This window comes from Podarcis bocagei (genome assembly GCF_964188305.1).
Source record: "Podarcis bocagei genome assembly, chromosome: 6".
Classification (NCBI taxonomy): domain Eukaryota; kingdom Metazoa; phylum Chordata; class Lepidosauria; order Squamata; family Lacertidae; genus Podarcis; species Podarcis bocagei.
This window is the reverse complement of record NC_138130.1, coordinates 46,135,959-46,154,024: the sequence shown is the minus strand read 5'-3', so window position 1 is coordinate 46,154,024 and position 18,066 is coordinate 46,135,959. Positions and strand designations below refer to the sequence as shown.

The window sequence follows — 18,066 nt, the reverse complement described above, 5'->3', positions numbered from 1 at the left end:
AAGTGAATTAATTTGGCTCAGTCCTGCCACACTCACACACGAATTTCCATACTCACTTAGAGTATGAGTTTTGTTTACACTATCTCACCTGCCCTCTGGCTACTAATTCATTCTAGCATGTCAAGGCAATTATTATAGCAAACCAAGCCCCTGAGCAAATTGGAAATGCTGTTTCTTTAATCAACGTATAACAAATATTTATTTCTGAAAACCATGCTCTCCTGAAGCCCTGCAGCCACAGCCCTCCATGCTGAGCCAATATTGACTTTACTCCCTGTTTTTAAATGACAGTTAAGAGGGAAGCGGCTTGCACTGTTGGTGGTCCTGTGGAGTTTGAGAGTTAGACCATTTCAGGCATGGATCCTGTGAGTGGCTTTGAGTTGTTCTGCCTTATTCTCACTTCCCTGTCTGTGAAACTGGAATAGCATAGTAGCTGTTGGTGAATAGTAGATTGTGAATATGCAATCTAAAAAATGATGCTAGCATTGAACTGTAGACATACAGTAGGTTTTAAATGCAAGAGGTATTGGATTTTTCCCCCCAGACAGGAAGCTGGGTAGGGGGACACCCAAACACCCTATTGCGCACCCTTCCTTATGATAAGTATCTTAATGTTGAAAGGTATAAAGTATTAGGTTTTGATGACCCACAGAGCCCGGTGGTATGGAAACCATAGCAACCAAGGGTTGCTATGGGCATGGGAATATGATTTATGACCTCTATCAAAGGTCAGCTTTTGAGCATTTCTGTAATGTTTATTCTGTAAATCATGGGGCATTCTGCAAAAATCTGTTCATATTGAACAACTGAGACTTTATTGACTCTAGTTTGTGTCTGACATGCATATGTTTACAACTTAGTCTCTTGGGGCAATATCAGGAGATTTTATACTTTTTAGAACATTTATACAAGGCATTCTATCACAACTGAGATATAGAAGTAGATGAGCTTTGAGAGCAAATATGTATTTTATATTAATGAACTTGTTTGTATAGTTGTGGGTATTTCCCAGCTCCCTACCAAATGTGTTGATGGAGATGGGGAGCTAGCTGTTTAGTAGCATGGAAAGGAGATAAGGATGAGAAGGAATAATCTACACTTTAATTTTAGAGAGAGTTTAGTCATTGCATGGTTTTTTTATGCTAGGTTTTAATCATCCATCTGACAATGGAATTGGTGTAAGTGAATAACTACATTGAGCTGATCAAATGTAACAGAAAACCATGCTTTCCACTTTATGCATGGGTCATAGTTTAGAGCTTCAGACTTGCATGCTACGGTGTCAAGGGTCACCACTGTCAGGCATCTGCTAAGAGCCCCCAATGCTGTAGGGGGCCAGCTGACAAGAGCCTTTGACTCTTCACTACTGCAGCCTACTTGCTTATCTACCTTTTGCTCTAGCCCACATAATGGTGGAGCAACAGTCAAAGAAGAATGCCTGCTTGCTCAATGATTCTCCAGCAGGAAAGCTATCAAGTGGTAGCAATGAGGAGGAGGAGCTGTTGATAATGGCCAGGAACAAGAATCACTATGGGATGGACGCCATGTGGTTTTTCTTGCCCAAGGGCCTTCCAAAATCTGAAGCCCGTAAAAGTGCACTCTACCTCCTCTCTCCTTTTCTGACTGTAAACATTTGCTTCTATTAAGCAACCCACAGGATGAAATCTTGCTGCATGGAGATCTGCCCAGAGATCTGCCCAGCTGTTGAGGTGTCAGGATGGGGCTCTCCTCATTGTCCCACAGCCCACCAACGTCCATCTGGTTGCCACCAGGGCAGGAACGTTTATTTTGTGGCAACTAGCTTGTAATTCCCCTCCTAACTTAAAGCAAGCACCATCTCTGCTGAGTGTTCAGCACCTCCTGAAAATGTATTTGTTCACCTAAACCTTTGCTGATCATTTACTCCTCATTGTTGCTGCTTTTACTGTATTTATTGGATTTTAATGTCCTGTTTTATAGTTATGTGTTATAAACTGTTCCCAAAATTTCAGTGAAGAGCAGTATAAAGGTGTTTCAAATAAATGTGAAAAATGTGGAAATACATAGTTAAATATGTGAGTTGCCATCTTTAACATCTGAACAAGAGCAAAATTGATACATTAAAGGATATAAATTGTGAATGCTACTGAAAGTAAATATTTGCACAAATGAGCAACTATTTTCTTTTTCTTTACACTTCATCACACAACAGCAGTGAGTCTCCTTAATGTAGTTACTCAGTTAGGCTTAAATCATGCATTAAGTGTGCTAATATTGGTTTAGTCATACTACATTGCACTTCTCTATAAAAATAGTGAGGTTGTAGCTTCATGGATTTGCCTTGCTGAAGCAGTTTGTTGAAGGATAGCACTGAATATGCTGGAACTAGAAGGGATTCAGTGTAACGTTGCTGTTGCTTGTGATTCATGCTTTCTTACTTATTGTATTTATTAAAGATGGTGCACAAAGGAGTTTATCAGATTACAGAACCTGTTTCTGTGAATATTAAGGGTCAATGTGAAACGCTTACACTTAGTTATACCTTGGGACTCATCTAAAATTTGTTAATATTTAGCACAGAAAGGTAAAACATGTTAAAAAATCATGTTAAAAGGTTATTTGCTTTCAGATATTTGAATTCCTATAATCTGAAAAGCCTTTCTTTTCCATTTCTAAAAAAAAGTTAGATCACAGCACTCATGAACTAGACAGTTGTTACCCATATTGTCTTCCCCCCAAGTAGCTCTTTGTTGTGTGTCCCCATGTAGGTAACCTTTTCATTCATCAAGACCTTTCACTCTACAAATGTAGAATACCTATGTAGAATACTAATGGATACCTGGGGGTAATTTCATTTTACTTTGATAAAGAGGTTAAGCTGCATTTCACAGTTCTTTGAACACACTCACTACATATGTCCAGCATGGCCACCGGCTTGGATGGTTTTAAAAGAGGATTTGAAAAGTTCATGTCTACAGTGGCTACTAGCATAACGACTATGTTCTACCTCCACTGCTAGAGACAGTATGCCTCTGAATACTAGTCATTGGGACTCACTAGTGGCGAGAGCGCTGTTGGAACTCAGATCCTGCTTAGGGGTTTCCCATAGGCATCTGGTTGGCCACTGTAAGGGGGCTGGACTAGATGGGTCTTTGGCTTGATCCAGTAGGTCTCTTCTGAAGTTATCAAACCTGGACAAATATAAAAATACTGCATACCACCAACTATTGCTGATGACTTTTTAAAATTAGTTGTGCTGATTGATTTCTTGGTATTTCTTCAGTCACTGGTCTAGTTGTGTTGGAGGTGTGAGCTGGAATGGTGGCATCTGCCGCAATGCAACTGAGACAAGATAAGAGAGGGCAGGTTTCAGAGATAAATGGCTTGCGACAAACCATTTCTATGCAGCAGTGCTGTACAGCAATAGAAACACTTCTTGGGTCTTTATCAGAATAAGCCTCTGGTTCCATATAAGATGAAACCCTTCATTTCATGTCAGGAGCTTCAGCTTGATTTATAGCTGTTGATTTGGTTTTGGAATGTCTCAAAATAAAGTTTAGGGTGTTTTAGTGTTTTTGGTATTCGGTTTATTTTCTGTGAGGCTCATCATTAGCTTCTATTTTTTCAAAAAATCCAAACATTCAGAGCAGACAGAAATGGATGCATGCAAGAGGCAAGGAAGGAAATAACAAAGACCAAAAAGAAAATGTGGGTAGTCAAGATAAAGAGTAGAGTTGCTTGCTTGGCTTGGAAATCTTTGTATGGGACAGTGTGTAACACCCAACTTACTATGGCATTTGGCTATTAAGTGCCTTTCTTGCTGGTCTGACTGATGTCCTTTCACCAGGTTTCACTTGTTCATGGCATACTTGAATCATTACTTATTTGTGCATGAAGAGTCTGTTAATAGCAGGAACTGACAGATAGGATGCTGAAACATTAGCCCTGTTTATCTGATAGATCTGGTGATATGAAAGTGCTGGGGAAAGGATTATGCCAACTGGTGGCAGTGTCTTTGCTCTGTTCACATGTTCAGCTAAACAGAGCCCATGTGTGTAGTCACTGTTCAGAGATATAGGTGAAGGTGCTGAGAGAGGGTTTGATGGTGAATAGCAGCAGAAGGGGACATCTTCATCAGGAAACTGGCCTGGGACCTCAATATGTGTTGGGAGCATACTCCAGATCACTACCCCACAAATGTTTTCTTCTTCTTAATAAAAAGGGCCATTTATGCACACTTATTTAAAAAGCACAAAGTTTGTTCCTGCGATTTGAATCATATATAATAGGGCTGGCATGATAGTTTAAATCATGGTGGCCATAGAGACTGACCCATGTAGAAGCTCACTAATGATCAGTACAGTAAACTTTAGGTTATATAAAATCAAACCATACACAGTCATCCACACAGCTGCAGCTTCCAGTTAGCAACTCACACTTACAGATGCATGCTTAAACCTTGCTGGATCCTCACAGTAAATCTCTCCTGAGATGCTTTTGCTTGAAACTTTTATCTTCACATTCCTCACATTTCCAGAGCTTGCTTTGGGTGCTATGAATCCTACAAAGCTACCACAAGACAGGAGGAAGCAGGGTACAAAATTTTCAAATGGTGTGGGGAGCCTTTATGAATAGGAAAGACTCCTCACTCTACACCATCATCTTCAATGAGTTGGCAGTGGAGGTGGGTAGAGCTAGCCATTTCCCCCACTACTGCCCCAGGATTCATAATGCCTAAAGAGGACTCAGATCAACAAAATTAATACTACTACTACTACTACTAATAATAATAATAATAATACCACATAGATTTATATACCACCCTTCATTATAAGACCTCAGGGTGGTTCACTAAAGGGTTAAATGGCTTAGTGTCCCTGTGTGAATAATCTTTCTGAAGGTGATTGTTTCACATAAGGATTATTCAACAAATCTTTGAAGAAAACAGCAGTTGGTTATGCACCGTAGTAATCTTTGATAAAATTCCAAGTGATGGTAAAAGAACAGGACTGAACCAAGAGGTTTAAGTCAGGTTGCTTGCTTTCTACATTTTTTCCTCAACTTTTATGCCAAAAGCTTTATTATGTTTCCTGAGTTTTTATTATGTTTTACATCCCTTTTCACCTGAGAAGTAAGAAAAGATAAGGTTATGTATTATATCTCATTATGAGTTTTAGGATAAAATTTCCTATGCAAATTAAGGTAAACAAAAATAGATTTAAACATTAAACAACCATGTGTGAAATTATTTCAGTTACTCCATCATTCCACCACTTGTCCAGCACTCCACTTCCCAGGGAGTGAGGAGCTGTTAACACTGCATTTTGGCAGGTGACTTTCCTGTGCTCTCTGTTAAGTGGCAAGATTCTTCCAGTCTAATCATAAGATATTCAGGAAAAGGAGAGCCACTGGGTTTTTGTGTGTGTGTGTGTAAAGAACAGCATCATACAGGTTGCAGTTGACAGCTGTAAGCTCAATGAGAAGAAAAGAAGCTTTTCAGGTGATGTGAGGACTGTTGAGTAACATTTTAGAGCAGGGTGTGGTGTGCCACACTGGTGTGGCAGGAGAATGTGGGCAGTGTGGTGGGAAGATTATAGGACAAACATTATTATATTTTGGGAATATTTCAGTTCTTATGTAGCTGCATTGTTTTACACTTTCTGGATTTCCCATGATCATATAAGGTAGTTGTGTTCGGTATTATAAATCAAGCACTGCTAGGAGTTGTTTCTGTTTGTTTTCCAATGTTTTTCTTATCAATAAAAAACTGGGTGTGGTGCGAGAAAATTTTTATTCTGAAAGTGTGGCCCAGAGAAAAAAGTTTGAAAACCACTGTTCTAGAGGATTTTGCAGGAACTCGCATTCTTGGGTTGAGCTTAGAAAGCTTTGGAAATATTGTGAACGTGGCTTGGGCGGAGTAGTAGAAGGGGACTGTTTTATTAAATAATATCGTGTATGCATGGTTGTAAATACTGCCTCTCTTTTGACAGAACAAAAATATAGATACACTGATAATGCAGTCCTATGCACACTTACTTGGGAGTAAGCTTCATTGTACACAGTAGGACAGGCATTCCCAAACTCGGCCCTCCAGCTGTTTTGGGACTACAACTCCCATCATCCCTAGCTAACAGGACCAGTGGTCAGGATGATGGGAATTGTAGTCCCAAAACAGCTGGAGGGCCGAGTTTGGGGGTGCCTGCAATAGGACTTACTTCTACATACATTGGATTGTCATGTGAATGTTATGCTTTAATATAAGTGCTTTAAATTAATTGCTTGGGCGACTTTTCAAAATAATCATAATAATTCTATTCTGTCAGCCATAGTTGCTCAGGAGCTTCCAAGTGCTCTGTGTTAGCTTCTTTGCCTGATTTGAAAGTTCTCACTGATGTCTGTCTCTCCAAGTGCTCTGTGTTAGCTTCTTTGCCTGATTTGAAAGTTCTCACTGATGTCTGTCTCTCCTCCTCATCTTTTATAAATTGCCTGTGTTTAAAAAGCAAATGGCATTACTATGTAATTAGTGCTCTTTGATGCCCTTAGAAATGAAGCATTAGTTTGACCTCATAGAATTCTCAGCTGGTGACATATTTTATGTGATTAATGATTTACAGAAGGAAAGCTTAAATGTAAATGTTTAAACTTCTGCAAAACGTAAGTCCCCTTGAACTGTTGATAGTTGCTATTAATATTAAATAAATAAAATAATTCCAAATCTTAATCAAGAACCTGAAGGATGTGCAGCCACAATATTATAATCTTTGCTTATATTTTAAACTTGTTATCATATTGGATGAAAAACTAAAGGGATTTTTCCCAAGAGAAATACTCCAATATCTTGTGTTTTATGTTGTAAACTGCCCTGTGATCTTCAGGTGAAGGGAGGTATAAAAATGTAATAAACAAATAAAATAAACAAATAAATAATGGTATTTCAGTTCCTGTGGAAGAAAGATTTGAAGAAAGTAGCAGAAATGTGTGGCCATGTGAATGCTTTCCCTCATAGCAGAGAATTAATGAATATCACTATAGTTCGTGAAATTGTAATTTGGTTTATTAATATTGGTTAGAAGAAAAGCTATTTGTTTGCAATCAAGAGACAGCAATCTACCAGAAATAATAAAAAAGCAATTTCTTAAAATGAAAAAGGGAAAGACAATGTGCAGAGGGGAAAGGCAATGTAGATTTCCTAAGGATTTTTTAAATTTATGAGTTTTCTATAGATCTGTATTATGCAATAGTAATAGGGATGGTCTAACCAAGAACTAAAGACTAAGGTTGTGCACATGGTTTAATCCTACCTTATGAGCAGCAAATCCTATATCCCTTCCAAGTGAAAAGCTCTAAAGCCACTCAGATTAAATCATTTGAGCACCATGGTATATTGCCATAGATGAAGGGATTTAATTTCACGTAGGTTATGCACCGACTTCAGAATTAAAATTCTAATGTCTCCAGTAGCTTGCCAGGCACTGTGACATCTTTTGAATTCATTGCTACAGAATGTTCCGATGTCCACTAGCATAAATGAGTTTTGAAAAAGATTCAGTATTGCAGAGGATTGCTACTTGCTGCATTAGCCAGAAATACATCATTCACATTCAGAGGCAGTATATGTCTTCCGGCCAAGTGCTGCAAACAAACAAAAGGAGGATGAAGGTTGTGTTCTACTTTTGTCAACTGCCTAGCAGCATATGAAGCATTGTTGAAGATGCTAGGCTAGATGGATCATTGACATGATGCATCATGGCAGTTCTTGTTAAAAGAATTTGGTATGAATTCTATCTAAATGGTTTTGAGAGTGTCTTTTGTTGTCTTGGTTAGTTGTTCCTTTAACTGGTACTCTATTTGTATTGGCTGAAGTACTATCTCTGGTAGTACTGACTGCAAAACTGTACAATACCTATTATTTAAGTTAATCTTGCAGGTGTGCAAATGTTTTCAGGTACACAGCTATTGTCACCAGTGCAATGCTTCTCAGAATGTGGAGTGGGACTTTTGGGAAAAGTGGAACACATGAAAGGGGAGAGCAAAGTTTGAAGTTGGTAAAGGCAGATATTTTTTCACTATTACCATCCAAGGCAAGGTTGGGTTGAATTATCCACACTGGACTTGTGGTGGACTTGTGGTCCACACAATGCAGCCACTTGATTTATGAAAAGTGCTGCTTTATCTGGTGTTCACGCATATGTGGTTTTAAGAGGGGTTAGATATGATTTGTTCCACTCACTCTAATGATCTGTACATACTTTCTGTTAGATGGTTGGTGCTAGGTTGAGGGTATCAGAAGATAGGATGTTTAGATTGTAGGATGTTTTCATCTTTCATATAGCTCAGTTGCTGGAGCATGAGACTCTTAATCTCAGGGTCATGGGTCCAAGCCTCACATTGAGCAGAAAGATTCCTGTATTGCAGGGGGTTGAACTAAATTAGTCTTTTGGTCCCTTCCAACTCTACAATTTTATGATTTTATAATTCTAGAAGTCAGCAAGAATCAAAAATTTTGAGAAACACTGCACTCATATTTGATGTTCCTCTTTATTCAGCAGTAGAAGCCACCACATACCAAGCTGATATGACACCTACATCTGAACTGTTATGTGGAAAACCTGCTTATAATCCAGAAGTTGCCTATTAACAAATTCATGTTTCCAGTATTCTGACAAAGTTAGAATAAAACAAACAAACAAAATTCTAACAGGAAAAAATACAACACTCAAATGTGTTCCTTGACCATCCTCACTGCTCATAACATCTTTTTTAAAAATTGGGAATTGCTGCATGAAATTAATTCAATTATCTCAGTTTTGGGAAACAGGCCGCACCCAGGATTACAAAAGCTGGAAATGCTGAAAGGCATAGATAAAGGTTGTGGAGGGGTGAATGTGTTGCATTACTGTAGAAGCATAAAGAGAGTCTTTGTTTGCGTCTTATTACGTAGGAGGGTAGGCATTTTGTCTGTTTCTTTATATTTATAAGTGTGTGTAATGCATTTATCCAAAGTCTAAAAGCTGAATAGAAAATATAAATGTGTGCAGAAATGTATGGCTTTAGCAATAAATGTCACTTGTTGTATATACCCAAGAATGGAATTCTTCCTGATCAGCCACACATTCTAGAAATCAGTTTATTGGATTTTTCATCCTTTTGTCTTGAGAAGTGATTGAGATTCCCTTGTTAAAAATATATAAATTTAAAAATCCCATCTACACTATATTAATTATATAGGAGAGAGAGAGAGAGAAAGTTTAAGCAACGAAGAATTTCAGATTTTAGCAAATTATGACTATACAAGCCCATACAATAAATCAGCCATCTGGAAAACATTCCTTATCACCAGTGCTTTTTTTCTGGGGGGGGGCAAGGGGGGTCACAGGAATATGCATACGCCTAAACATTTTGTGAATCTTTGTACTTTTGTCCATTTACTGTATTTATTTTCCCTGATTTGAACTATAAAATGGTGATTTTCTTGAGTCAAAATGAGAGTACCCCTAAACATTTTTTTAGAGGGGAAAAAAGCACTGCTATGTAGAGGAATATTCTATAATATGTAAGTGGAGACCTACATGCTTTTTTTTTCAATTTGTGGTATAATCAAACAGAGCTTCCAAACATTGAAAGGCCATAATGTAGCAGGACACTGAATGGAGTTTAAAAATATTCAGCAAATGAAAATGACAAGATTTCACAGTGGCTTCAATAAAGGGATAAAAATCAACAAATATTTCAGATAATAATAACAGCAGAATATAAATGTGAAGAAAAGAAAAAACTGATGACCAACCTGAAATTTGGTTTTGAGAGATGTGTTTGAGATAGTAAGAAGACATTCATAATGAAATAGCTAAATCGGAAGGAATATTAGTTTAACAAGGTCAGATGAGAAAGAAGAATAAAAGTAAAGGTCATTAGGAAAAACCAAGGTAACCCAAGTAGAATGAATAAATAATGCTTGAAAGAAGAAGCATAAATATAAGAATAGAAGAGGCTGAGAACAGAACTGTAAGGAACCCCAACAGAAAGAGTGGAAAGGGAGCCATTAACACCAACAGCTGGTGAAGAGATAGTATCAAATCCATGAAAGAGTGTGCCCATGAAAACATGGAAAGTACAAAGAGACAAGAATAATAGATTGGTCAACAGTATCAAAAGCTGTAAAAAGGATCAAAGAGTAAGAAGTGAATAGTTAAATTGTCATGAGATGTAGCTAAAAGATCATTAGCAACATTAAGAACAATTTCAGTTGCATGGTGACAGCAGAAGCCAGATTGGAAGGGATGAAACATGGAAAAAACAAAAAGAAAATAATACATTGGGAAAGGAAAGGCGTTTTAGAAGTGATGGGAGATACAGACGATCACTCAAACGTTGTTTGTCATTTAAGGGGAGAGATTGCTTTGCCATTGTAACTACCTGACTTTTTCTCAACCATGTCTTTACCTAACTTTTTCTGAAAAATATAACAATATAAGCAAAACTAGTACTAGCATAGGAACCAAAATATTTCGAAATATGAGCAGCAATAACCACTGAAAAAGATCCACAATAAATACACTACATATTAAAACTTCATTTGCGACCTGATAACTGAAAAAAGAGGCAAAGGCTTGGTTGAACTTGTGTTGCTTTAAGATTAAATCCATAAAACACCTGCATAGGGAAACAGCTATTGGTGCAGAACTAACTTCAACATAGAACTAAAACTGCAGCCGCTAGGGCAACCAAACTCTTGTCTGCAGGAAACAGAGTTACCACTATCCAACTTACTTGCTTCCCGGGCCATGCCATGAAGGGAAGTAGGTAGACCTTGCTGCATCACCCACTCCCCTTCCTGAGACCCCATAACTCCAGGCAGATGAGACAGGTTGGTCCTACAGGCAGCTTCTGTCCCAATTTATGACCCCATATCTCAGACAGCAAACCTCAGAGCCAGCCCGTTACCCTAAAAGGTGCCCTTCCCAAAATATGAGTAGCAATCACCACTGAAAATGATCCACACTAAATTAACCATATATTAAAACTTGATTTCTGGAGACTGTTTTATTGGAGGCTTTCAGAACAAAACCTACATTGGGGTTTTCAGACTGACCTGGCAAATTTCCAAGTTAAGAAAGGTTTTCCCAAATGGGCATTGCCACAGCTTATACTGCTTATTTATAATTTTCCATTTCAAAACATTACAATACATATATTCCATCACAAACAACAGAAAAGTGACTTGTCCCTTTAATGTTGATAAGAAAAGAAACCATATCTAGAAGGTGGAAAGTTTGTTGGATTTCAGCTGGCTTTTATCCTCATGGGCACAACTCCAAACACATTAAGGTTTCACTCTTGCACATAATTATACATGCATGTGTGGCATCTACTTCATTTGGATTTGTGTGAATAGAACTTTGTACACGATTCCAACAAAATGTTCTTTCCCTGTCTAAAGCATTAATTCTGCCATTTCAAATTGTTGCAGGAGTAAGTTTAGCTGTATTGACATCTAATAGCAGGATTATTGGGGTGGGGTGGGGAGTTTAACAAGACACCTTATTGTCTCCTTTATTACACTGAGTCATTTTCCCTCTACGCAGGTGTCCATTGATGAGCGTATCAGGCAGTTGCATGAGGCCCACCGAGATTTCGGTCCTACTTCTCAGCACTTCCTTTCCAGTAAGTAATTGCTCTTTGTTGTTGTTGCTAACTTGCTTAAGAAACTATTAAAAGTTTGTTATGTAGTCAGTCTTTACAGAAATGATAGCTAGGATTTCTTGTCTGGCCTTTGATTAGAAACTACCATTGTGGACCATTTAGTAATCCAGCAGTTAAGATTCGGTGTGAACTGAAACTTTGGCTCAGAAGTTCATAAAATTCTGATGCAAAAAAAAGCCTCTAAAATTATGACCTACCACTCATAAACACATGATAAAGTGGTAAACCTATTTAGTGACTGTTCCACTTCAGACTAGGATGTCCTTGGATTTTGGGCACCTGGTGCGAATATAATTTCCAAGGTACAGAAAATTAAATGCCAGGGAAAGGGGCTGTAGGTAACCTAGCCATCTTGCTGGTATTTTATGTATAGACTTTCCCTGCCATGGTTGAGTATTCAACCTGGGCATAAATATACCCCTACCTGCCACTTGAGGTGATATAGTTGGAAGACACAGGTTTACCACACTTATCTGGTGTTTGTTTGCGAAAACAACATTTGCTTCCAACAACTTGGTTTTTTTTAGTATGACATTCGTTCTTTCCAATGTTTGTCTACATATAAGAAGAACTTTCTGTACAGAAAGACATTGATTCAAACAATTACAGGATCTTGTTCATTAGAATTTGATCTATATACGTGCTATTGTTTATTTGTTGCTATAGGAGGGAATAGAAGCTATTCATTTATCTGGGTGCAGCCGGTGACAGCCGATAGAGTGGTGAAGTGAGCATGCGCTAAACTGCCAGAGGCAAGCGCCAGATCCTTTCAATTTTGTCTCAAGATTTCTATTAGTTTCCACTGTCTCGTAGAACTTACTGTGAGCCATTAAGAATAAATCCTACTCCCATTTACACAGCCTCATCCAAGGTTCCATTTCTTGGGCATAGTCTGAACATGCAGCAGAATGAATTCTGGGTTGGTAACATGGATTGTACTGCTTCAAACTGCCAATGTTGGCTCACACTTTTGAATCTTCCCTTAACAGTAGACTATTAGTAAGGAAGTGGCAAAACACTCCCCCCCCCGAGCTTTATTTTTGTTGGAGACGGGGAAGCATTCAAAAATTATATAAATTTTAAAATATTATATATCTATATATATTACCAGCAATCTGAAGTGGAACTGTATACTCTACCACCTCAGTATTCTGCCACCTCATTGAATGTCTAGAGTGAGACAGTTTTTCAGTGTGGCTTTTATATGAGAATATTTGCTAAATAGATAATTTGTCTGCACTATGTATTATTTCTGCATAGGTAGCATGCCTATAAAGATTCAAGTGATGTGCAACAAGGAAAAATAGTTTGTTCTATCAAAATCAAACAGGAAAGCATTCATCTATTCTGACCCATAGGATAGTTCCAAAATTGTGACTGCAGGATTTCCTAAAGCAGGTTGTCTGACTCTGTAGAATCTACAAGAGAGCCAGGCAGATAGTGCTACTTGTAGCTTTCAGACTCTTCCACTCATTAAAAATCTTATATCAAAAAATATATGGAATATATACTAAACACAGCGCACCTAATTTTATCCTTGATGTGAGTGGGCAGTGAATACAAAGGGGCAGTTGAATTTCGAAAATGGGCTAGTAAACAAACAAACAAACAAACAAACAAACAAAGGAACTTGGAACACACAGGCAGCCTCATTTATGAGAATAAGAGGCAGTCCTAGCAGCTACATAAACATCTTTCAACTTTTACTAAGCCATCTGCAGGTGTGATGATCTATTGAATCCTGCAAAGGTTGGTTTTAAGACACTAGTTCCGTCAGTCTTCTCTGCATCTTTATGGATATATACATGAACCACCTCTGTGGGATCTGGAACTTGTTTTTATCATTCTATTTGCTGGCTACAAAATCATGGATCTTGTTACACACCACACCAATCTCCACAGCAGTACAGGACTTTCAGGCACATTTTACGCAGGGTCTGTGTTTGCTTTTGGAAAATGAGGCACAACAGAGACAGTGGTGTCTTTATAATATATGCTTTATTTACACATATATATTAACCTGAGTCTGAATTAGAGGGATCCCCAGCATTATACTCCAAGAGGGTCTCTTGCCTCTTCCATAAGCACAGCATTGGATTTAAACAGACACCAGCCATTTCTCTGCCTCTCTCTCCAGCCCAATGCTTACTCACTGTTGCATAACTCCTAACTGCAATCCCTAAACTCTTGGCTTTTTCTCTGGAGTCAAAGGGGCCCCACCTCTTTGCACTCTGTAGTGAGTTCCTTTGATGCACTGTTGTGCTAAACAGCTCCTTACCCCACAGGCTAACACCTCCAGGGAAACTAGTCTGGGTTACAAAGCACTACCTTGACCTAATTAGCCCTTAACTCATGGTAATTTCAGAGGGTTTAGAAACGGTCTAATATACAGTTTAAGACATACAGGTCTGACATCCCATTTTAACTCACAAGCTGTAATTCTAACGTTTACAGAATCCAGGCATTTAGCACCCACAAATTAATACATTATAAACTCAACATACAACGTATTTGTTAATGTGTCTACACAAGGAAGTGAAACAACGGTTTCTTGGGACTGCAGCATGAGATTTACTCTCATCTCACTGTGGACAAGGGTTTAAACTCATTGGTGATTGTTGAGAAGGAAAGGGTGGAAATTTGGGGAGGGGGTAAAGCAAGGCCTTTGCACAAGTAATTTGGAAGCTACTGTGCTTTTCACAAAGCTGCTTCTTTCAAAATATTCTCTCATGTTCAGTTAGTACAGATGTTTCCAGCTAGTTATTATCATATGCACCTGTCTGCCTGCTTTCAGCTAAGGTATCTTTAATGACAATGCCTACTTTTTAGGATGAAACGTATTCCATTTGCAAGTTGTAGTGCTATTCAGCAAGGCTATTATACTGATGCCCAACTGAGGACAGAGAAAACTGATGCACATACCTGCTTATTAAAGTGTTTTAGTCTTCATAATGTCCTCTTATGACCTCCACTAAGAAGTTGGTAGTGATCAGGTACTCATTTAAAAACTACATTCAAGCAAGGACACTATGCTACATCCACTAACTGAAATGGTGGGAGGAACAAAAAGCCACAGCAGAAAAGGTACTTCAAAATGGCAACTAATAAAATCATCTAACTCAGCACTGGAGGTGGGGGGTGGGGAAAGAGATGGTTATCACTGGTACAGCCTTTATGCAGTATGTTTTGAAGTCTTTTGAAAGACTACTTGAAGCAGCATCAAAGCAGCAAGGCACAGATTGAAATGAAGCTGTTTGAAAGCCACGTCTTTGGCCTATTGTACTGCGATTATAGGAAAGTAAATAACAAAACCATATTTAAAGGATTGCATCAGTGGAATACAGCATAGGCACAGGATAATGGTCTCCTGCTGCTTGTTTGATGCATGACTAGGGAAAACCAACGAAAAGATGCTGAGGTTTCATTATCAAAGTAAAATACATTGTGAGCTGATGTGTTGAAATGACTTTACTGCGACTACACCAGATCATTAATGAAGTAGGTGGGGCCACCAGGCGTGGCAAGACTTGGGTGTGCAGTGCAACATAGTATTACTGAGCAGCTGCATTGTAATTGGCATCAGGAATAAAGCTGGGGTTTCAGGCCAAGAAGAAACATGCCTGTTCTTTAGAAGGTACATATTTTAAAGTATCATGTGCTATTAAGAATAAATTGATTTTTCACAAGCATATTTTGGACACATTTCCTATCTGTACTATTTTGTGACACACACATGCAGAGGAGTAGAACTCTTTTTTGAACTGCACATTTTACAGCTTTTATATGTAAAATGTGACTATTCTTTTGAAGCTCATTAACAAAAACATTCTATTTGGTTTTACAATAATGTAGCTTATTTTATTTTAGTGATTTATAAGTTATTACAATTTTGTCACTTTGAATGCCATTTATGCTTGTCTACGGAAGTTAATCCAAGTTTAAAACAGCCTCCTGTCTTTGCTATGGAAAACGAAATTTGAATGCATCTGTTCACTACCACCCCATGCTTCAGGTAGACTTGTCCACCTTTCAAAGGAAAACAAAACCTGGAAATATCACTTGTGTCATCATGCATCACTCTTTTAAAACAAATTATTATTATTATAATTATTACCATTATTTATTACTTTCGTATACTACCCTTCATGCAAAGATCATGGGGCAGTTCACAACATAAGAATACAAGATGAGAACACATAATAAAATAAACAGAAACAGAAACCAATAGCCTTCCTCCCACAAACACATTTAAAAGGTCATAGAATGCTAATCAGCCAAAGGCCTGGTTATAGAAAAGCATTTTTGCTTGGAACCTAAAGATATGTAATAAAGGCGAGCCTCCCTAGGGAGAGTATTCTACAAATGGGGAGTCATTGCAGAAAAGGCCCATTCTTGTATTGCCACACTCTGGACCTCTAATGGAAGAATCATACGAAGAAGGGACTCAGATGATGATTGCAGGGTCTGGATCGGTCTATGTGGGGAGAAGCAATCCTTGACACACACACACAGCAATTTTTAAAAGAGACATGAAAGTCCACTGAGGATGGGGAGGGATCGGTCATGGCATTTCAAGGACCAAACTTACCAGCAGCTCAAGCAGTTGGATTTTGCTACAGACTTATAGTAAAAGTATCTTTTAAGCTCCATTCTGGAGAGAAAATAGTTTGAGCAGACCACACCCACTTCACTCAGATAAAACAATATTACAGTGATGGCAAGAGTCAGTGGCAGATATCCTGTAAAGTGCAAGCAGAAGGAAGCTCTCAAAAGGAAACATTGTTGCTCCCTTTTCCCTGTGCCCTCTGAAAAGCCTTTCCAGATAGGGTGTACCTTAACAGCATGGGATAGGCCATATGGGCTGCTGGTGAGAAGGTCATGGCCCAAACTTAAGTGGAGGCACCTTGTGCAAGTAGCATTTTACTTGGATAAGGAAACCATCTGATTTTTGTCCATTTCCCTTTTCTACTGCACCCCCCATCCCATGTCATTCAGGTGAGTCCCCTGACGCTCTGAAGAAGCATTGCATGGTGCAGGAGAGACAGAGAGAATTGAAGATCATTCTTCAATTATCTTCCTTCTACTCCTGGTTCACAGAATCCAAGCCACTTCACAAAGACTTGTAGCAGGCATTGGAAGGGAAGTAGATTCCATTAGAGAATCTTCATCTGAAAGACATGGGTGAAAAGTCTTCATCGGAGATAATGAATATGGATCAGTACAGTAAGGGATACAAATGCAAATATAATTTCTGGATGTCAGGCATTTGAATGTGAACCTAAAAGAGTTGACTGAAAGATGTTCCTTGCTTCTGTGATAAAAAATGAGCCTATTCCTGAGAAAAGGAGGTCATAACTGAAAGGGCAAGGGTCCGACACTAAGGTCACAGAAAGACCCTGAGAAAGCAAGAATCATGATAAAAGGAACACAGGGAATCCAAAAGAATTTATTTGTATGGACAAAAGCCTCATGAAAAGCACAACAGCAGGATTATATGCCTTTTATATATCCGTTGGAACAAATGCAACTTTGAAGTTGCCAATACCAAAAGAGGGAGTAAGAAAAAGAACTTTGCTATGGAGCCCAGCTTAGGTAGAGGGGGGAAAAAGCAGCCAGAGGGAAGACTACCAACATTTCATAAGAGTTTATATTGGGCCTTTCAAAAATCACATTGCTTTACAGTGCTGAACTACTGTAGTGTGTTAATGAGCCCTTCCTAGTCCACAGGTTCTATTTATAGTTAGCAACACAGTGGTGGCAAATATTGTGATAGTTTTATTGTCTATATTTACATAACATGTCATGAAGCGAGTCAAGGCAATAAAATATGAATATTTAAGTCCAATTTTAAAGTCACATTGTATGTGCAATTAAACCTTATTTCTGCAAGCAACATTCCACGTACCCAATCATAGTGATACCATGCATGTTAACTAATGGAACAGAACAGAATAGTGTGCTATCAGTATCTTGACGCCATCAGAAAATAAAACATATACATGTTGAGGATTACTGCTAAATACCACAGTTAAGTAAAATGGGAAATGTATGACAAAGAGTTCCATTGCCCAGGAGCAACACAGTCTTTTCCGCTAATAATTAATTTGGGTAGCTGAAAGAAAACAAGGCCATCCAAATGTAAGAGATAAACTTCTGCATACTTCAGAACATAAGGAGAGCTTGCTGGGTCAGTCCAACATTCTGTGCCAACCAGATACCTGTGAGAAACTTGCAAGCAGGACCTGATCACAAGAGCAAGATTTTAAAGGTGAACTAGACCTGCTTAAGCCCCTGACAATCTATAGCAAGTATTCTGGAATGAGACTTAGAATTGGAGTGATGCCTTTCCCATCTCTGTATTCCACAACAATAGAAGACCTTGGC

The 18,066-nt window shown here is 38.4% G+C and overlaps 1 protein-coding gene across 11 annotated transcripts in view; it reads left to right on the top strand.

Annotated features, from left to right (window-relative positions):
* Nucleotides 1-18,066, top strand: part of DMD (dystrophin) — a 1,036,503-nt gene that overhangs the window by 880,448 nt on the left and 137,989 nt on the right. For all 11 annotated transcript variants that reach the window (XM_081197764.1, XM_081197771.1, XM_081197761.1 and 8 more), the window contains one exon: nt 11,565-11,643. In XM_081197764.1, the coding sequence (XP_081053890.1) occupies nt 11,565-11,643 (79 nt within the window). The remainder of the gene's footprint in view (nt 1-11,564; nt 11,644-18,066) is intronic.